This window comes from Eucyclogobius newberryi, unplaced genomic scaffold (assembly GCF_026437365.1).
Source record: "Eucyclogobius newberryi isolate DKJ021-1_F unplaced genomic scaffold, fEucNew1.0.hap1 SCAF_6, whole genome shotgun sequence".
NCBI lineage: Eukaryota > Metazoa > Chordata > Actinopteri > Gobiiformes > Gobiidae > Eucyclogobius > Eucyclogobius newberryi.
The window spans coordinates 42,843,950-42,861,898 of NW_027316278.1; the positions used below are offsets into that span (position 1 = coordinate 42,843,950).

At 46.0% G+C, this 17,949-nt stretch overlaps 1 protein-coding gene across 1 annotated transcript in view; it reads left to right on the forward strand.

Moving 5' to 3' along the window:
* Nucleotides 1-17,949, forward strand: part of tmem175 (transmembrane protein 175) — a 39,795-nt gene that overhangs the window by 14,636 nt on the left and 7,210 nt on the right. The window contains exon 4 of the mRNA XM_072433721.1: nucleotides 4,851-5,015. Coding sequence (XP_072289822.1) covers nucleotides 4,851-5,015 — 165 coding nt within the window. The remainder of the gene's footprint in view (nucleotides 1-4,850; nucleotides 5,016-17,949) is intronic.

Sequence of the window (17,949 nt, forward strand, 5' to 3'; positions counted from 1 at the left end):
GGAAAAACTACAAAAAAAAAACCTCTTTGGGAAAAAAGCGTAGAAACCTGGAGGAGTTCCAGTGAAGGAGAGATCCGACTCTCACAGACGGACAGACGGACACGAGGAGACTGGAGCTGGACCCACTCTTCAGGCAGATGAGGGACCGACTGAGGCGAACTGGACCCACTCTTCAGGCAGATGAGGGACCGTCGGAGTCGAGCAGGACCCACTCTTCAGGCAGATGAGGGACCGTCGGAGGCGAACTGGACCCACTCTTCAGGTGGATGAGGCACCGTCGGAGGCGAGCTGGACCCACTCTTCAGGCAGATGAGGGACCGACTGAGGCGAACTGGAGCCACTCTTCAGGCAGATGAGGGACCGTCCACATGGGGCAGGGACCACTTCACCAGGAGAGGGACATCTGGGTCCACAGGTCCTCAGGAGTGAGAGAAAGAAAAAGAAGGCGGTGAACAGTTTGCAAGTGGAATTAAAAAATAAATATTGTTTGATAGCATAAGTAGTCAGAAGAAGAGGATAGTGCTCAAGCTGTCATACTTCCCCCAGCACAGTTACTCCTAGGGCAGCGTAGCTGAAGCTGTGGGTTTATCTTTCTGTTCCTAACTACTCTGACCATAAGCGATTTCGAAGAGGAACGTTTTAAGCCTGGACTTAAATGAAGAGACCGTGTCAGCATATTTAACATGGGTCGGGAGCTGATTCCATAACACAGGAGCTTGGTAGCTAAACGCTCTACCTCCTACAGTACTTTTAGAGACTCTTGGCACCACCAGAAGGCCGGCATTCTGAGAGCGAAGAGCTCTGTTTGGATGATATGGTTCTATAGCATCTTTGAGGTAGGATGGGGCCATGTCATTTATGGCTTTGTAGGTCAAGAGTAGAATTTTGAATTTGATTCTGGACTCGACGGGGAGCCAGTGAAGAGACTTCAGCACTGGCGTAATGTGCTCTCTTCTTTTTGTTCCTGTTAGTAATCTTGCTGCTGCATTTTGAACCAGTTGAAAGCTTTTTATGGAGCTTTTAGGACACACTGCAAGCAGGGAGTTACAGTAGTCTAATCTAGTCGTTACAAATGCATGGATAAGTTTTTCGGCATCACTTTTAGGCAGGATTCTTCTGATTTTGGCGATGTTGCGCAAATGGAAATAGGCTGTTTTACAAGCTTGATTTATATGAGCTTTAAATGAGAGCTCCTGGTCAAATAAGACTCCAAGGTTTCTTACAGTAGAACTGGAGGCTACACTGACATTGTCCAGTGTGACTATCTGCTCAGATAGAGCGTCTCGTAGATGCTTAGGGCCAAGCACAATGACCTCGGTTTTTTCAGGGTTAAGAAGCAGGTAGTTTAGTGTCATCCAGGTTTTTATCTCCTTCACACAAGTACTAAGTCTGTCTACTTGATCGCTCTGATCAGGTTTCATTGATAAATACAGCTGAGTGTCGTCTGCATAGCAGTGGAAGTTAATGTCATGCTTTCTGATAATGTTGCCTAATGGTAGCATATAAAGAGTAAACAGAATTGGACCGAGTACCGAACCCTGTGGCACACCGTAAATTACTTTAGAGCTTGGTGAGGAGCTCTGGTTTACATTAACAAATTGGAACCTATCAGATAGATAGGATTTAAACCAGCTGAGGGCTGTTCCTCCAACACCTACATCACATTCTAACCTCTGCAGTAGAATGTTGTGGTCGATGGTGTCAAACGCTGCGCTGAGGTCCAACAGAACCAGGATTGAGACCAGTCCATCGTCAGCGGCTAATAACAAATCATTTGTGACTTTAACTAGTGCAGTTTCTGGGCTCTGAACCCTGACTGGAAAACTTCAAATAAGTTATTGTCCTGCAGGTGGCGACAAAGCTGTTTTACTACAACTTTTTCAAGGATTTTAGAGACGAAGGGAAGATTTGAAATAGGTCTGTAGTTTACCAATAGGTCGGGATCTAGATTAGGCTTTTTCAGAAGAGGTTTAATGACTGCATGTTTGAAGGACTGTGGAACATAGCCACTTTGGAGTGAAGTATTTATTATATTAAGAATAGGGTCTATAATTAGGGGAAGAATGTCTTTGAGGAGTCTGCTTGGAATGGGGTCTAGGACACAAGTTGAGCTTTTAGAGGACATAATGGCTGAAGTTATCTCTGCTTGATCAACAGCTGTGAACCTTTCTAGGTTTACAGGTGGATTTATATGGGACGTTAGATTTACAGCTTGGGCTAGTTCAGGGCTAATAGCGGGGGTAATTTCATCTAATTTATCTCTGATTGTTTTTATTTTATTATTAAAAAATAGGAGGAAATCATCAGAGCTAAGTGTAGCTGGGATTGAGGGCTCTACTGCACTGTGACAGTTTGTTAGCCTAGCTACAGTGCTGAAAAGGAATTTAGTGTTACTTTTGTTGACTTCTATTAGATTTGAATAATATCTGGTTTGGGCCTTACGCAGAGCCTGCTTATAGGACAGCAGGCAACTTTTCCATGCTTTTAGGAATTCTTCGGTGTGAGAGCGACGAAATAATCCCTCTAACTTTCTAACTCTTTGTTTATGTGAACGCAGTTCTTGGTTGTACCATGGGGAGGCGCGCTTTGGCCTAATGACCTTCTGTTTTAACGGCGCGACAACGTCAAGAGCAGACTTCAGAGAATTCATGGTCAAGTCGACACATTGATCACTTAAACTGGGACTAAAACTGTTCTCAGCAGGATCACATGACATGTCACTGAATATTGGCTCTATTATTTCTTTGAATTTTGAGATAGATTTTTCAGATATTGTCCTTTTCATTATAACTTTATTTTGTGGGACTGGATGATCTTTAAGAATAAACTGAAAGGTAATTAGGAAATGATCTGACAATATAGGGTTTTGAGGGAGGACACTGAGGTCACTAATCTCTGTTCCATACGTTAGGACAAGATCCAGAGTGTTCTTGTGAGTGTGAGTCGGTTTATTTACATTCTGAGTGAAACCAATGCTGTCTAACAAGGCGCTGAAGGCATTACTGAGAGCGTCATCACTCACGTTCACGTGGATATTAAAGTCTCCAACTATAACTATTTTATCCCAGGCTAACACTAAGTTTGATATAAAGTCAGAAAACTCTGTTAAAAACTCTGAGTAGGGACCAGGAGGTCGGTAGATAACTATGAACAAAACTCCTTTTTGGTTTTTCATATTTGGACATGTGATTGACAGCATAAGGCTTTCAAATGAGTGAAATGCATTGTTAGTTTTAGGGCTCATGAGTAGGCTTGAGTGGGAGATCACTGCCACACCACCACCTCGGCCTGTGCTCCTGGCAGTCTGAAAGTTAACATGGCTGGGTGGGGTGGACTCATTTAGTCTGACGTAGTCGTCTTGTTGAAGCCACGTTTCAGTTAGAGCTAGAAGATCTATGTTATAGTCACTAATTAATTCATTAACTAAGAGCGATTTGGAGGAAATTGCTCTAATGTTTAGCAGTCCACATTTTACGTGTTTATTCATTTGTGTATTTGTGATTGTTATTTTCCTTAAGTTATTTGGTCTGACGCCTGAAATATTTTTTCTGAGATGTGACTTTTTGGCATTATTTGTACGAGGGACACGAGGGACACGAGGGACACACACAGTCTCTATCTGTCTTGAATCTGAACACTTCACAGGTAACAGAACGGGCGAGAGTTCAGCGACAGAGGAGCGTCTTGAACTGCTGCTCTGCACCTGGGGCTCATCCCTAGATGGTCACTTAACAGTCAACAGTCCAGGGGTCAGAGGCTTCAACAGTCCAGGGGTCAGAGGCTTCAACAGTCCAGGGGTCAGGCTTCAACAGTCCAGGGGTCAGGCTTCAACAGTCCAGGGGTCAGAGGCTTCAACAGTCCAGGGGTCAGAGGCTTCAACAGTCCAGGGGTCAGAGGCTTCAACAGTCCAGGGGTCAGAGGCTTCAACAGTCCAGGGGTCAGAGGCTTCAACAGTCCAGGGGTCAGAGGCTTCAACAGTCCAGGGGTCAGAGGCTTCAACAGTCCAGGGGTCAGGCTTCAACAGTCCAGGGGTCGGGCTTCAACAGTCCAGGGGTCAGGCTTCAACAGTCCAGGGGTCAGGCTTCAACAGTCCAGGGGTCAGAGGCTTCAACAGTCCAGGGGTCAGAGGCTTCAACAGTCCAGGGGTCAGAGGCTTCAACAGTCAATGACGGAAAACGTCTCGATCAACCCGATCATGAGACTAAATCTCACGATTTTGAGACATTTCAATTGACCTTTTGTAGCCGTTCTCCTTTATTTTGGTAGCGAAGGCGAGCGGGGGGAACATGCGGGGGACACGGGCGCCGCCATGTTTGTTGTGATCACGCTACTGGGCGTGTGTCAATCCCAGAATGCATTGCGTAAAACACCCTGACAGAGCCTGGCATGTCCTATGGACACTTCAGTGGCGCCGACTGAGGCAAACCAACTTGTTCAAGGCAATTTGTTGTCATTAACTCGCTACAGACGCATGCGGGGGACTGATTATGCAGACGCACATGCGGTGCGCAGTGCGTTATCATTGCTAAGGATGAAAGATAGGATAACAAGCGTGATAAATATATTTGACACAGTAGTTTAGGGAAGTCCGGTCGGTGAGTCGGCAAAATGATTGAAAAAAATAAAAGAATTCAACGTTTTTTAAACAAAATGCTGATAAAAAAAATGTCAGTCGGCTAGTTTCACACCGGGTCGGTCGGGTTACGGCAAACAGACATTTTGCTCAGCCTGATGTTTCTTTTGTCGGTTGATTTCTATTTGTAATTTTAGTTTTAGTTCTAGCCCTGTTATGTTTTACGTTTTAAACTTAAAAAAAACAATGTAAAAACAGAAGCATGTGTGTGTTTCAGACCCTGATGGTGCTCTATGCTTTCAGCCGGCCCCACCTGCTCCACCCTCAGCTCCAGCACAGCTCAGACCTGCTCCAGTATCGACACCACATCCTCCGGGTGATCCTGCGGGTCCCGATCATGTGTCTGCTGGCCAGCCTGGCAGCTTCTGTTTGTTTTCAGCTTGTACGTTCAAATTAAGACGCAGCGTAATATTATGTGTACGTTTGATTGTCTAGAAGCTCGTTAGGACGAAAGAGCCACATTTACTCCAGGTTCAGTCTTCAATTGGCCAAAAAAGGAAAGACGTCTTGTCAAAGGTTTGTTTTAGATTCCAATTCCGTTTTTATTTACACCAAGTCTCCAAAGCAGTGGTAATGTATTTACAGTGAATAGATGAAGAAAAAGCAAAAGTATGAACAAACAAAGTGGAGGAGCAGAAAGTCTTAGTGCTCTGAATCAGAAAAAGAACCACATTCACAAACAGGAACTTTCTTTGGCATTAAAGTGAAACATACTACAATTATTAATAATAATCTCAAAGTCTTTAAAATCAAATAAAAAGTCAAATATTACATGATAATATAAAAATAAACTTGGTCATTAATAGTGCAAAAAAAGGAACAGTTCAATGAAGTTATTGGTTTGAATAGTTGTTAAGTGTTGAGTGTTCATGAGTCCAAAGAGAGAAACTGTTCTGTTCTGGAGGAGGTTCTGGTCCAGATGGACCGTAGCCTCCTGCCTGAGGGGAGTGGCCTCCTGCCTGAGGGGAGCGGCCTCCTGCATGAGGGGAGCGGCCTCCTGCCTGAGGGGAGTGGCCTCCTGCCTGAGGGGAGTGGCTCAAATAGCTTAGAGTCCAGGGTGAGAAGGGTCGGCTGTGATCTGACCTGCTCGTCCCAGAGTCCTGGAGACGTACAGGTCCTGCAGAGATGAAGTCTGCAGCCGATCACCTTCTCAGCAGAGGGCGCTGTAGTCTCTGTTTGTCTCTGGCTGTGGCTCCAGCGTACCACACGATGATGGAGGAGGTGATGGAGGAGGTGAGGATGGTCTCAATGATGGCCGTGTAGAACTGCTCCATCATCAGTTTGTCTTTCCTCAGCTGCTGCAGGAAGTACATCCTCTGCTGGTTCTTCTTCATGAGGAGCTGATGGTGGCTCCTCCCACTTGAGCTCCTGGTGATGGTGGCTCCTCCCACTTGAGCTCCTGGTGATGGTGGTGCAGAGGAGGTGGAGGGAGTCCACAGTGGAGATGGGGGAGTCTGAGATGGTGAGGGGGGGGCTGGGGGGCTTCTGTGCGTTGAACTCCAGGCTGTTACCGCTGCACCAGGACACCAGCCGCTCCACCTCCTGTAGACAGACGAGGGTGGTGTCGTCATGGTGATGAGGGTGGTGTCGTCATGGTGATGAGGGTGGTGTCGTCCACAAACTTGATCAGTTTTACAGAGTCGTGGCTGGAGGTGCAGCAGTTTGTGTACAGGTGGAGTCAGTGCTCCCCCTGCAGGTGGAGTCAGGCAGGTTGAGCTGGGAGAGCTTGTCCTGGAGCAGAGCAGGAGGTGGTGTTGATGCAGAGCTGAAGTCCACAGATCCTGGTGTAGGTTCCCGGGGAGTCCAGGTGCTGCAGGTGAAGTGGAGAGCCAGGTCGATAGCGTCGTCCACAGACCTGTTGGCTCTGTAGGTGAACTGCAGGGGGTCCTACAAAGGGTGGGAGGTGAAGGACTTCAGGTGAGGAAAGACCGAGTGCTCAAATGACTTCATGACTACGGACGTCAGCGCCTCAGAGGTCTGTAGTCATTAAGATTCCATTTTTCAAGATCTTTCTTTAAAGTGGAGAAAAGAGGAGTTTAGTTTTTTCTCTAAGATTGTTGATAGTTCTTCATGGAGTCAAAACACAGAGAACTGAACGTCGACACGAGATGGAGCCAACGGCGTGTGACGTGATCCATTTGAAGAGATGATAGTGACGTGATTTATTTGTGAGTTTAATGCCTCACGTCGTAGATGTGTTCAGCCTGAATCTCTCCAGCCTTGTAGTTTGATAAATTCAGGCTGCAGTGTTCTCTGGGCCGAGGTTTGAGGGTGGAGGTGGGGTAGGCGGAGCTAGCAAAAAGTACGAGCTCGGCCGCTGCTCTGCTCGGTGGCCAGCGGCCGCGACAGGCGGTGCTCCTAACCGGCACCCTAACACGCCCGCGGCGCGCGCACGGTTATCTTAATAGCTGGTGGTATCTTTTCAGTGTGGCGGGTGCCGGCGGCAGCGTGGCGGGTGCCGGCGGCAGCGTGGCGGGTGCCGGCGGCAGCGTGGCGGGTGCCGGCGGCAGCGTGGCGGGGCGCCATGCTAAAAGCCCTTAGCGAGAACACTGGTGCAGACGTTCATCTCCTTGCGCTTCAAAGCCCCGGTGGGCGTGGCCAGTGGCTACAAAGATGACCGATAGTTTTTTCCTTAGAAAACAAACAATTGGGTCACTTTCTTTATCTGATGTTATCACTTATGACCTTATGATAAGAAGCACCTATAACAGAACAGTGCGAGGAACAATGACACGCTGAAGATCCTTGAGGAACAATGACACGCTGAAGATCTGTGTGAGGAACAATGACACGCTGAAGATCCTTGAGGAACAATGACACGCTGAAGATCTGCGAGGAACAATGACACGCTGAAGATCTGTGTGAGGAACAATGACACGCTGAAGATCCTTGAGGAACAATGACACGCTGAAGATCTGCGAGGAACAATGACACGCTGAAGATCTGTGAGGAACAATGACACACTGAAGATCCTTGAGGAACAATGACACGCTGAAGATCTGTGAGGAACAATGACACGCTGAAGATCCTTGAGGAACAATGACACACTGAAGATCTGTGAGGAACAATGACACACTAAAGATCTGTGAGGAACAATGACACACTGAAGATCTGTGAGGAACAATGACACGCTGAAGATCTGTGTGAGGAACAATGACACACTGAAGATCTGTGTGAGGAACAATGACACACTGAAGATCTGTGTGAGGAACAATGACACGCTGAAGATCTGTGAGAGGAACAATGACACGCTGAAGATCTGTGAGGAACAATGACACGCTGGAGATCTGTGTGAGGAACAATGACACGCTGCAGATCTGTGTGAGGAACAATGACACGCTGAAGATCTGTGAGGAACAATGACACGCTGAAGATCTGTGTGAGGAACAATGACACGCTGAAGATCCTTGAGGAACAATGACACGCTGAAGATCTGCGAGGAACAATGACACGCTGAAGATCTGTGTGAGGAACAATGACACGCTGAAGATCCTTGAGGAACAATGACACGCTGAAGATCTGCGAGGAACAATGACACGCTGAAGATCTGTGTGAGGAACAATGACACGCTGAAGATCCTTGAGGAACAATGACACGCTGAAGATCTGCGAGGAACAATGACACGCTGAAGATCTGTGAGGAACAATGACACACTGAAGATCCTTGAGGAACAATGACACGCTGAAGATCTGTGAGGAACAATGACACGCTGAAGATCCTTGAGGAACAATGACACACTGAAGATCTGTGAGGAACAATGACACACTAAAGATCTGTGAGGAACAATGACACACTGAAGATCTGTGAGGAACAATGACACACTGAAGATCTGTGTGAGGAACAATGACACACTGAAGATCTGTGTGAGGAACAATGACACACTGAAGATCTGTGTGAGGAACAATGACACACTGAAGATCTGTGTGAGGAACAATGACACACTGAAGATCTGTGTGAGGAACAATGACACACTGAAGATCTGTGTGAGGAACAATGACACGCTGAAGATCTGTGAGAGGAACAATGACACGCTGAAGATCTGTGAGGAACAATGACACGCTGGAGATCTGTGTGAGGAACAATGACACGCTGCAGATCTGTGTGAGGAACAATGACACGCTGAAGATCTGTGAGGAACAATGACACGCTGAAGATCTGTGTGAGGAACAATGACACGCTGAAGATCCTTGAGGAACAATGACACGCTGAAGATCTGCGAGGAACAATGACACGCTGAAGATCTGTGAGGAACAATGACACACTGAAGATCCTTGAGGAACAATGACACGCTGAAGATCTGTGAGGAACAATGACACGCTGAAGATCCTTGAGGAACAATGACACACTGAAGATCTGTGAGGAACAATGACACACTAAAGATCTGTGAGGAACAATGACACACTGAAGATCTGTGAGGAACAATGACACGCTGAAGATCTGTGTGAGGAACAATGACACACTGAAGATCTGTGTGAGGAACAATGACACACTGAAGATCTGTGTGAGGAACAATGACACGCTGAAGATCTGTGAGAGGAACAATGACACGCTGAAGATCTGTGAGGAACAATGACACGCTGGAGATCTGTGTGAGGAACAATGACACGCTGCAGATCTGTGTGAGGAACAATGACACGCTGAAGATCTGTGAGGAACAATGACACGCTGAAGATCTGTGTGAGGAACAATGACACGCTGAAGATCCTTGAGGAACAATGACACGCTGAAGATCTGCGAGGAACAATGACACGCTGAAGATCTGTGTGAGGAACAATGACACGCTGAAGATCCTTGAGGAACAATGACACGCTGAAGATCTGCGAGGAACAATGACACGCTGAAGATCTGTGTGAGGAACAATGACACGCTGAAGATCTGCGAGGAACAATGACACGCTGAAGATCTGCGAGGAACAATGACACGCTGAAGATCTGTGAGGAACAATGACACACTGAAGATCCTTGAGGAACAATGACACACTGAAGATCTGTGAGGAACAATGACACACTAAAGATCTGTGAGGAACAATGACACACTGAAGATCTGTGAGGAACAATGACACACTGAAGATCTGTGTGAGGAACAATGACACACTGAAGATCTGTGTGAGGAACAATGACACACTGAAGATCTGTGTGAGGAACAATGACACACTGAAGATCTGTGTGAGGAACAATGACACACTGAAGATCTGTGTGAGGAACAATGACACACTGAAGATCTGTGTGAGGAACAATGACACGCTGAAGATCTGTGAGAGGAACAATGACACGCTGAAGATCTGTGAGGAACAATGACACGCTGGAGATCTGTGTGAGGAACAATGACACGCTGCAGATCTGTGTGAGGAACAATGACACGCTGAAGATCTGTGAGGAACAATGACACGCTGAAGATCTGTGTGAGGAACAATGACACGCTGAAGATCTGTGTGAGGAACAATGACACACTGAAGATCTGTGAGGAACAATGACACGCTGAAGATCTGTGTGAGGAACAATGACACGCTGAAGATCTGTGTGAGGAACAATGACACGCTGAAGATCTGTGTGAGGAACAATGACACGCTGAAGATCTGTGAGGAACAATGACACGCTGAAGATCTGTGAGGAACAAAGACACGCTGAAGATCTGTGTGAGGAACAATGACACGCTGAAGATCTGTGTGAGGAACAATGACACACTGAAGATCTGTGAGGAACAATGACACGCTGAAGATCTGTGTGAGGAACAATGACACACTGAAGATCTGTGTGAGGAACAATGACACGCTGAAGATCTGTGTGAGGAACAATGACACGCTGAAGATCCGTGTGAGGAACAATGACACGCTGAAGATCTGTTAGAGGAACAATGACACACTGAAGATCTGTGTGAGGAACAATGACACGCTGAAGATCTGTGTGAGGAACAATGACACGCTGAAGATCTGTGTGAGGAACAATGACACACTGAAGATCTGTGTGAGGAACAATGACACACTGAAGATCTGTGAGGAACAATGACACGCTGAAGATCTGTGAGGAACAATGACACACTGCAGATCTGTGTGAGGAACAATGACATACTGAAGATCCGTGTGAGGAACAATGACACACTGCAGATCCGTGTGAGGAACAATGACACTGAAGATATGTGTGAGGAACAATGACACTGAAGATCTATGTGAGGAACAATGACACTGAAGATCTGTGTGAGGAACAATGACACTGAAGATCTGTGTGAGGAACAATGACACACTGCAGATCTGTGTGAGGAACAATGACACACTGCAGATCTGTGTGAGGAACAATGACACACTGCAGATCTGTGTGAGGAACAATGACATACTGAAGATCTGTGAGGAACAATGACACGCTGAAGATCTGTGAGGAACAATGACACGCTGAAGATCTGTGTGAGGAACAATGACACACTGAAGATCTGTGTGAGGAACAATGACACGCTGAAGATCTGTGTGAGGAACAATGACACACTGAAGATCTGTGAGGAACAATGACACACTGCAGATCTGTGAGGAACAATGACACACTGAAGATCTGTGTGAGGAACAATGACACACTGAAGATCTGTGTGAGGAACAATGACACGCTGAAGATCTGCGTGAGGAACAATGACACACTGAAGATCTGTGAGGAACAATGACACACTGCAGATCTGTGAGGAACAATGACACACTGAAGATCTGTGAGGAACAATGACACACTGCAGATCTGTGAGGAACAACGACACACTGAAGATCTGTGTGAGGAACAATGACACACTGAAGATCTGTGTGAGGAACAATGACACACTGAAGATCTGTGTGAAGAACAATGACACACTGAAGATCTGTGAGGAACAATGACACACTGCAGATCTGTGAGGAACAATGACACAATGAAGATCTGTGAGGAACAATGACACACTGCAGATCTGTGAGGAACAATGACACACTGAAGATCTGTGAGGAACAATGACACACTGAAGATCCTTGAGGAACAATGACACGCTGAAGATCTGTGAGGAACAATGACACGCTGAAGATCCTTGAGGAACAATGACACGCTGAAGATCTGTGAGGAACAATGACACACTGAAGATCTGTGAGGAACAATGACACACTGAAGATCTGTGTGAGGAACAATGACACAATGAAGATCTGTGAGGAACAATGACACACTGCAGATCTGTGAGGAACAATGACACACTGAAGATCTGTGAGGAACAATGACACACTGAAGATCCTTGAGGAACAATGACACGCTGAAGATCTGTGAGGAACAATGACACGCTGAAGATCTTTGAGGAACAATGACACGCTGAAGATCTGTGAGGAACAATGACACACTGAAGATCTGTGAGGAACAATGACACACTGAAGATCTGTGTGAGGAACAATGACACACTGAAGATCTGTGTGAGGAACAATGACACGCTGAAGATCTGTGTGAGGAACAATGACACACTGAAGATCTGTGTGAGGAACAATGACACACTGAAGATCTGTGTGAGGAACAATGACACACTGAAGATCTGTGTGAGGAACAATGACACGCTGAAGATCTGTGTGAGGAACAATGACACACTGAAGATCTGTGTGAGGAACAATGACACGCTGAAGATCTGTGAGAGGAACAATGACACGCTGAAGATCTGTGAGGAACAATGACACGCTGAAGATCTGTGTGAGGAACAATGACACGCTGCAGATCTGTGTGAGGAACAATGACACGCTGAAGATCAGTGAGGAACAATGACACGCTGAAGATCTGTGTGAGGAACAATGACACGCTGAAGATCTGTGTGAGGAACAATGACACACTGAAGATCTGTGAGGAACAATGACACGCTGAAGATCTGTGTGAGGAACAATGACACGCTGAAGATCTGTGTGAGGAACAATGACACGCTGCAGATCTGTGTGAGGAACAATGACACGCTGAAGTTCTGTGAGGAACAATGACACGCTGAAGATCTGTGAGGAACAATGACCCGCTGAAGATCTGTGTGAGGAACAATGACACGCTGAAGATCTGTGTGAGGAACAATGACACACTGAAGATCTGTGAGGAACAATGACACACTGAAGATATGTGTGAGGAACAATGACACTGAAGATCTATGTGAGGAACAATGACACTGAAGATCTGTGTGAGGAACAATGACACTGAAGATCTGTGTGAGGAACAATGACACACTGCAGATCTGTGTGAGGAACAATGACACACTGCAGATCTGTGTGAGGAACAATGACACACTGCAGATCTGTGTGAGGAACAATGACATACTGAAGATCTGTGAGGAACAATGACACGCTGAAGATCTGTGAGGAACAATGACACGCTGAAGATCTGTGTGAGGAACAATGACACACTGAAGATCTGTGTGAGGAACAATGACACGCTGAAGATCTGTGTGAGGAACAATGACACACTGAAGATCTGTGAGGAACAATGACACACTGCAGATCTGTGAGGAACAATGACACACTGAAGATCTGTGTGAGGAACAATGACACACTGAAGATCTGTGTGAGGAACAATGACACAATGAAGATCTGTGAGGAACAATGACACACTGCAGATCTGTGAGGAACAATGACACACTGAAGATCTGTGAGGAACAATGACACACTGAAGATCCTTGAGGAACAATGACACGCTGAAGATCTGTGAGGAACAATGACACGCTGAAGATCTTTGAGGAACAATGACACGCTGAAGATCTGTGAGGAACAATGACACACTGAAGATCTGTGAGGAACAATGACACACTGAAGATCTGTGTGAGGAACAATGACACACTGAAGATCTGTGTGAGGAACAATGACACGCTGAAGATCTGTGTGAGGAACAATGACACACTGAAGATCTGTGTGAGGAACAATGACACACTGAAGATCTGTGTGAGGAACAATGACACACTGAAGATCTGTGTGAGGAACAATGACACGCTGAAGATCTGTGTGAGGAACAATGACACACTGAAGATCTGTGTGAGGAACAATGACACGCTGAAGATCTGTGAGAGGAACAATGACACGCTGAAGATCTGTGAGGAACAATGACACGCTGAAGATCTGTGTGAGGAACAATGACACGCTGCAGATCTGTGTGAGGAACAATGACACGCTGAAGATCAGTGAGGAACAATGACACGCTGAAGATCTGTGTGAGGAACAATGACACGCTGAAGATCTGTGTGAGGAACAATGACACACTGAAGATCTGTGAGGAACAATGACACGCTGAAGATCTGTGTGAGGAACAATGACACGCTGAAGATCTGTGTGAGGAACAATGACACGCTGCAGATCTGTGTGAGGAACAATGACACGCTGAAGTTCTGTGAGGAACAATGACACGCTGAAGATCTGTGAGGAACAATGACCCGCTGAAGATCTGTGTGAGGAACAATGACACGCTGAAGATCTGTGTGAGGAACAATGACACACTGAAGATCTGTGAGGAACAATGACACACTGAAGATATGTGTGAGGAACAATGACACTGAAGATCTATGTGAGGAACAATGACACTGAAGATCTGTGTGAGGAACAATGACACTGAAGATCTGTGTGAGGAACAATGACACACTGCAGATCTGTGTGAGGAACAATGACACACTGCAGATCTGTGTGAGGAACAATGACACACTGCAGATCTGTGTGAGGAACAATGACATACTGAAGATCTGTGAGGAACAATGACACGCTGAAGATCTGTGAGGAACAATGACACGCTGAAGATCTGTGTGAGGAACAATGACACACTGAAGATCTGTGTGAGGAACAATGACACACTGAAGATCTGTGAGGAACAATGACACACTGCAGATCTGTGAGGAACAATGACACACTGAAGATCTGTGTGAGGAACAATGACACACTGAAGATCTGTGTGAGGAACAATGACACGCTGAAGATCTGCGTGAGGAACAATGACACACTAAAGATCTGTGAGGAACAATGACACACTGCAGATCTGTGAGGAACAATGACACACTGAAGATCTGTGAGGAACAATGACACACTGCAGATCTGTGAGGAACAATGACACACTGCAGATCTGTGAGGAACAACGACACACTGAAGATCTGTGTGAGGAACAATGACACACTGAAGATCTGTGTGAGGAACAATGACACACTGAAGATCTGTGTGAGGAACAATGACACACTGAAGATCTGTGTGAAGAACAATGACACACTGAAGATCTGTGAGGAACAATGACACACTGCAGATCTGTGAGGAACAATGACACACTGCAGATCTGTGAGGAACAATGACACACTGCAGATCTGTGAGGAACAATGACACACTGAAGATCTGTGAGGAACAATGACACACTGAAGATCCTTGAGGAACAATGACACGCTGAAGATCTGTGAGGAACAATGACACGCTGAAGATCCTTGAGGAACAATGACACGCTGAAGATCCTTGAGGAACAATGACACGCTGAAGATCTGTGAGGAACAATGACACACTGAAGATCTGTGAGGAACAATGACACACTGAAGATCTTGTGTGAGGAACAATGACACACTGAAGATCTGTGTGAGGAACAATGACACGCTGAAGATCTGTGTGAGGAACAATGACACACTGAAGATCTGTGTGAGGAACAATGACACACTGAAGATCTGTGTGAGGAACAATGACACACTGAAGATCTGTGTGAGGAACAATGACACACTGAAGATCTGTGTGAGGAACAATGACACGCTGAAGATCTGTGAGAGGAACAATGACACGCTGAAGATCTGTGAGGAACAATGACACGCTGAAGATCTGTGTGAGGAACAATGACACGCTGCAGATCTGTGTGAGGAACAATGACACGCTGAAGATCTGTGTGAGGAACAATGACACGCTGAAGATCTGTGTGAGGAACAATGACACACTGAAGATCTGTGAGGAACAATGACACGCTGAAGATCTGTATGAGGAACAATGACACGCTGAAGATCTGTGTGAGGAACAATGACACGCTGCAGATCTGTGTGAGGAACAATGACACGCTGAAGATCTGTGAGGAACAATGACACGCTGAAGATCTGTGAGGAACAATGACACGCTGAAGATCTGTGTGAGGAACAATGACACGCTGAAGATCTGTGTGAGGAACAATGACACACTGAAGATCTGTGAGGAACAATGACACGCTGAAGATCTGTGTGAGGAACAATGACACACTGAAGATCTGTGTGAGGAACAATGACACGCTGAAGATCTGTGTGAGGAACAATGACACACTGAATATCTGTGAGAGGAACAATGACACGCTGAAGATCTGTGTGAGGAACAATGACACGCTGAAGATCTGTGTGAGGAACAATGACACGCTGAAGATCTGTGTGAGGAACAATGACACGCTGAAGATCTGTGTGAGGAACAATGACACACTGAAGATCTGTGTGAGGAACAATGACACACTGAAGATCTGTGAGGAACAATGACACGCTGAAGATCTGTGAGGAACAATGACACACTGCAGATCTGTGTGATGAACAATGACATACTGAAGATCCGTGTGAGGAACAATGACACACTGCAGATCCGTGTGAGGAACAATGACACTGAAGATATGTGTGAGGAACAATGACACTGAAGATCTATGTGAGGAACAATGACACTGAAGATCTGTGTGAGGAACAATGACACTGAAGATCTGTGTGAGGAACAATGACACACTGCAGATCTGTGTGAGGAACAATGACACACTGCAGATCTGTGTGAGGAACAATGACACACTGCAGATCTGTGTGAGGAACAATGACACACTGAAGATCTGTGAGGAACAATGACACGCTGAAGATCTGTGAGGAACAATGACACGCTGAAGATCTGTGTGAGGAACAATGACACACTGAAGATCTGTGTGAGGAACAATGACACGCTGAAGATCTGTGTGAGGAACAATGACACACTGAAGATCTGTGAGGAACAATGACACACTGCAGATCTGTGAGGAACAATGACACACTGCAGATCTGTGTGAGGAACAATGACACACTGCAGATCTGTGTGAGGAACAATGACACACTGCAGATCTGTGTGAGGAACAATGACACGCTGAAGATCTGTGTGAGGAACAATGACACACTGAAGATCTGTGTGAGGAACAATGACACACTGCAGATCTGTGTGAGGAACAATGACACGCTGAAGATCTGTGTGAGGAACAATGACACGCTGAAGATCTGTGTGAGGAACAATGACACGCTGAAGATCTGTGTGAGGAACAATGATACACTGAAGATTTGTGTGAGGAACAATGACACACTGAAGATCTGTGTGAGGAACAATGACACGCTGAAGATCTGTGAGGAAAAATGACACGCTGAAGATCTGTGAGGAACAATGACACGCTGCAGATCTGTGTGAGGAACAATGACACACTGAAGATCCGTGTGAGGAACAATGACACTGAAGATCTGTGTGAGGAACAATGACACACTGCAGATCTGTGTGAGGAACAATGACACACTGCAGATCTGTGTGAGGAACAATGACACGCTGAAGAGCTGTGTGAGGAACAATGACACACTGAAGATCTGTGAGGAACAATGACACACTGAAGATCTGTGTGAGGAACAATGACACACTGAAGATCTGTGAGGAACAATGACACACTGCAGATCTGTGAGGAACAATGACACACTGAAGATCTGTGAGGAACAATGACACACTGCAGATCTGTGAGGAACAATGACACACTGCAGATCTGTGAGGAACAACGACACACTGAAGATCTGTGAGAGGAACAATGACACACTGAAGATCTGTGTGAGGAACAATGACACACTGAAGATCTGTGTGAAGAACAATGACACACTGACGATCTGTGAGGAACAATGACACACTGCAGATCTGTGAGGAACAATGACACAATGAAGATCTGTGAGGAACAATGACACACTGCAGATCTGTGAGGAACAATGACACACTGAAGATCTGTGAGGAACAATGACACACTGCAGATCTGTGAGGAACAATGACACACTGAATATCTGTGTGAGGAACAATGACACGCTGCAGATCTGTGAGGAACAATGACACACTGAAGATCTGTGTGAGGAACAATGACACACTGAAGATCTGTGAGGAACAATGACACACTGCAGATCTGTGAGGAACAATGACACACTGAAGATCTGTGAGGAACAATGACACGCTGAAGATCTGTGTGAGGAACAATGACACACTGAAGATCTGTGTGAGGAACAATGACACGCTGAAGATCTGTGTGAGGAACAATGACACACTGAATATCTGTGAGAGGAACAATGACACGCTGAAGATCTGTGTGAGGAACAATGACACGCTGAAG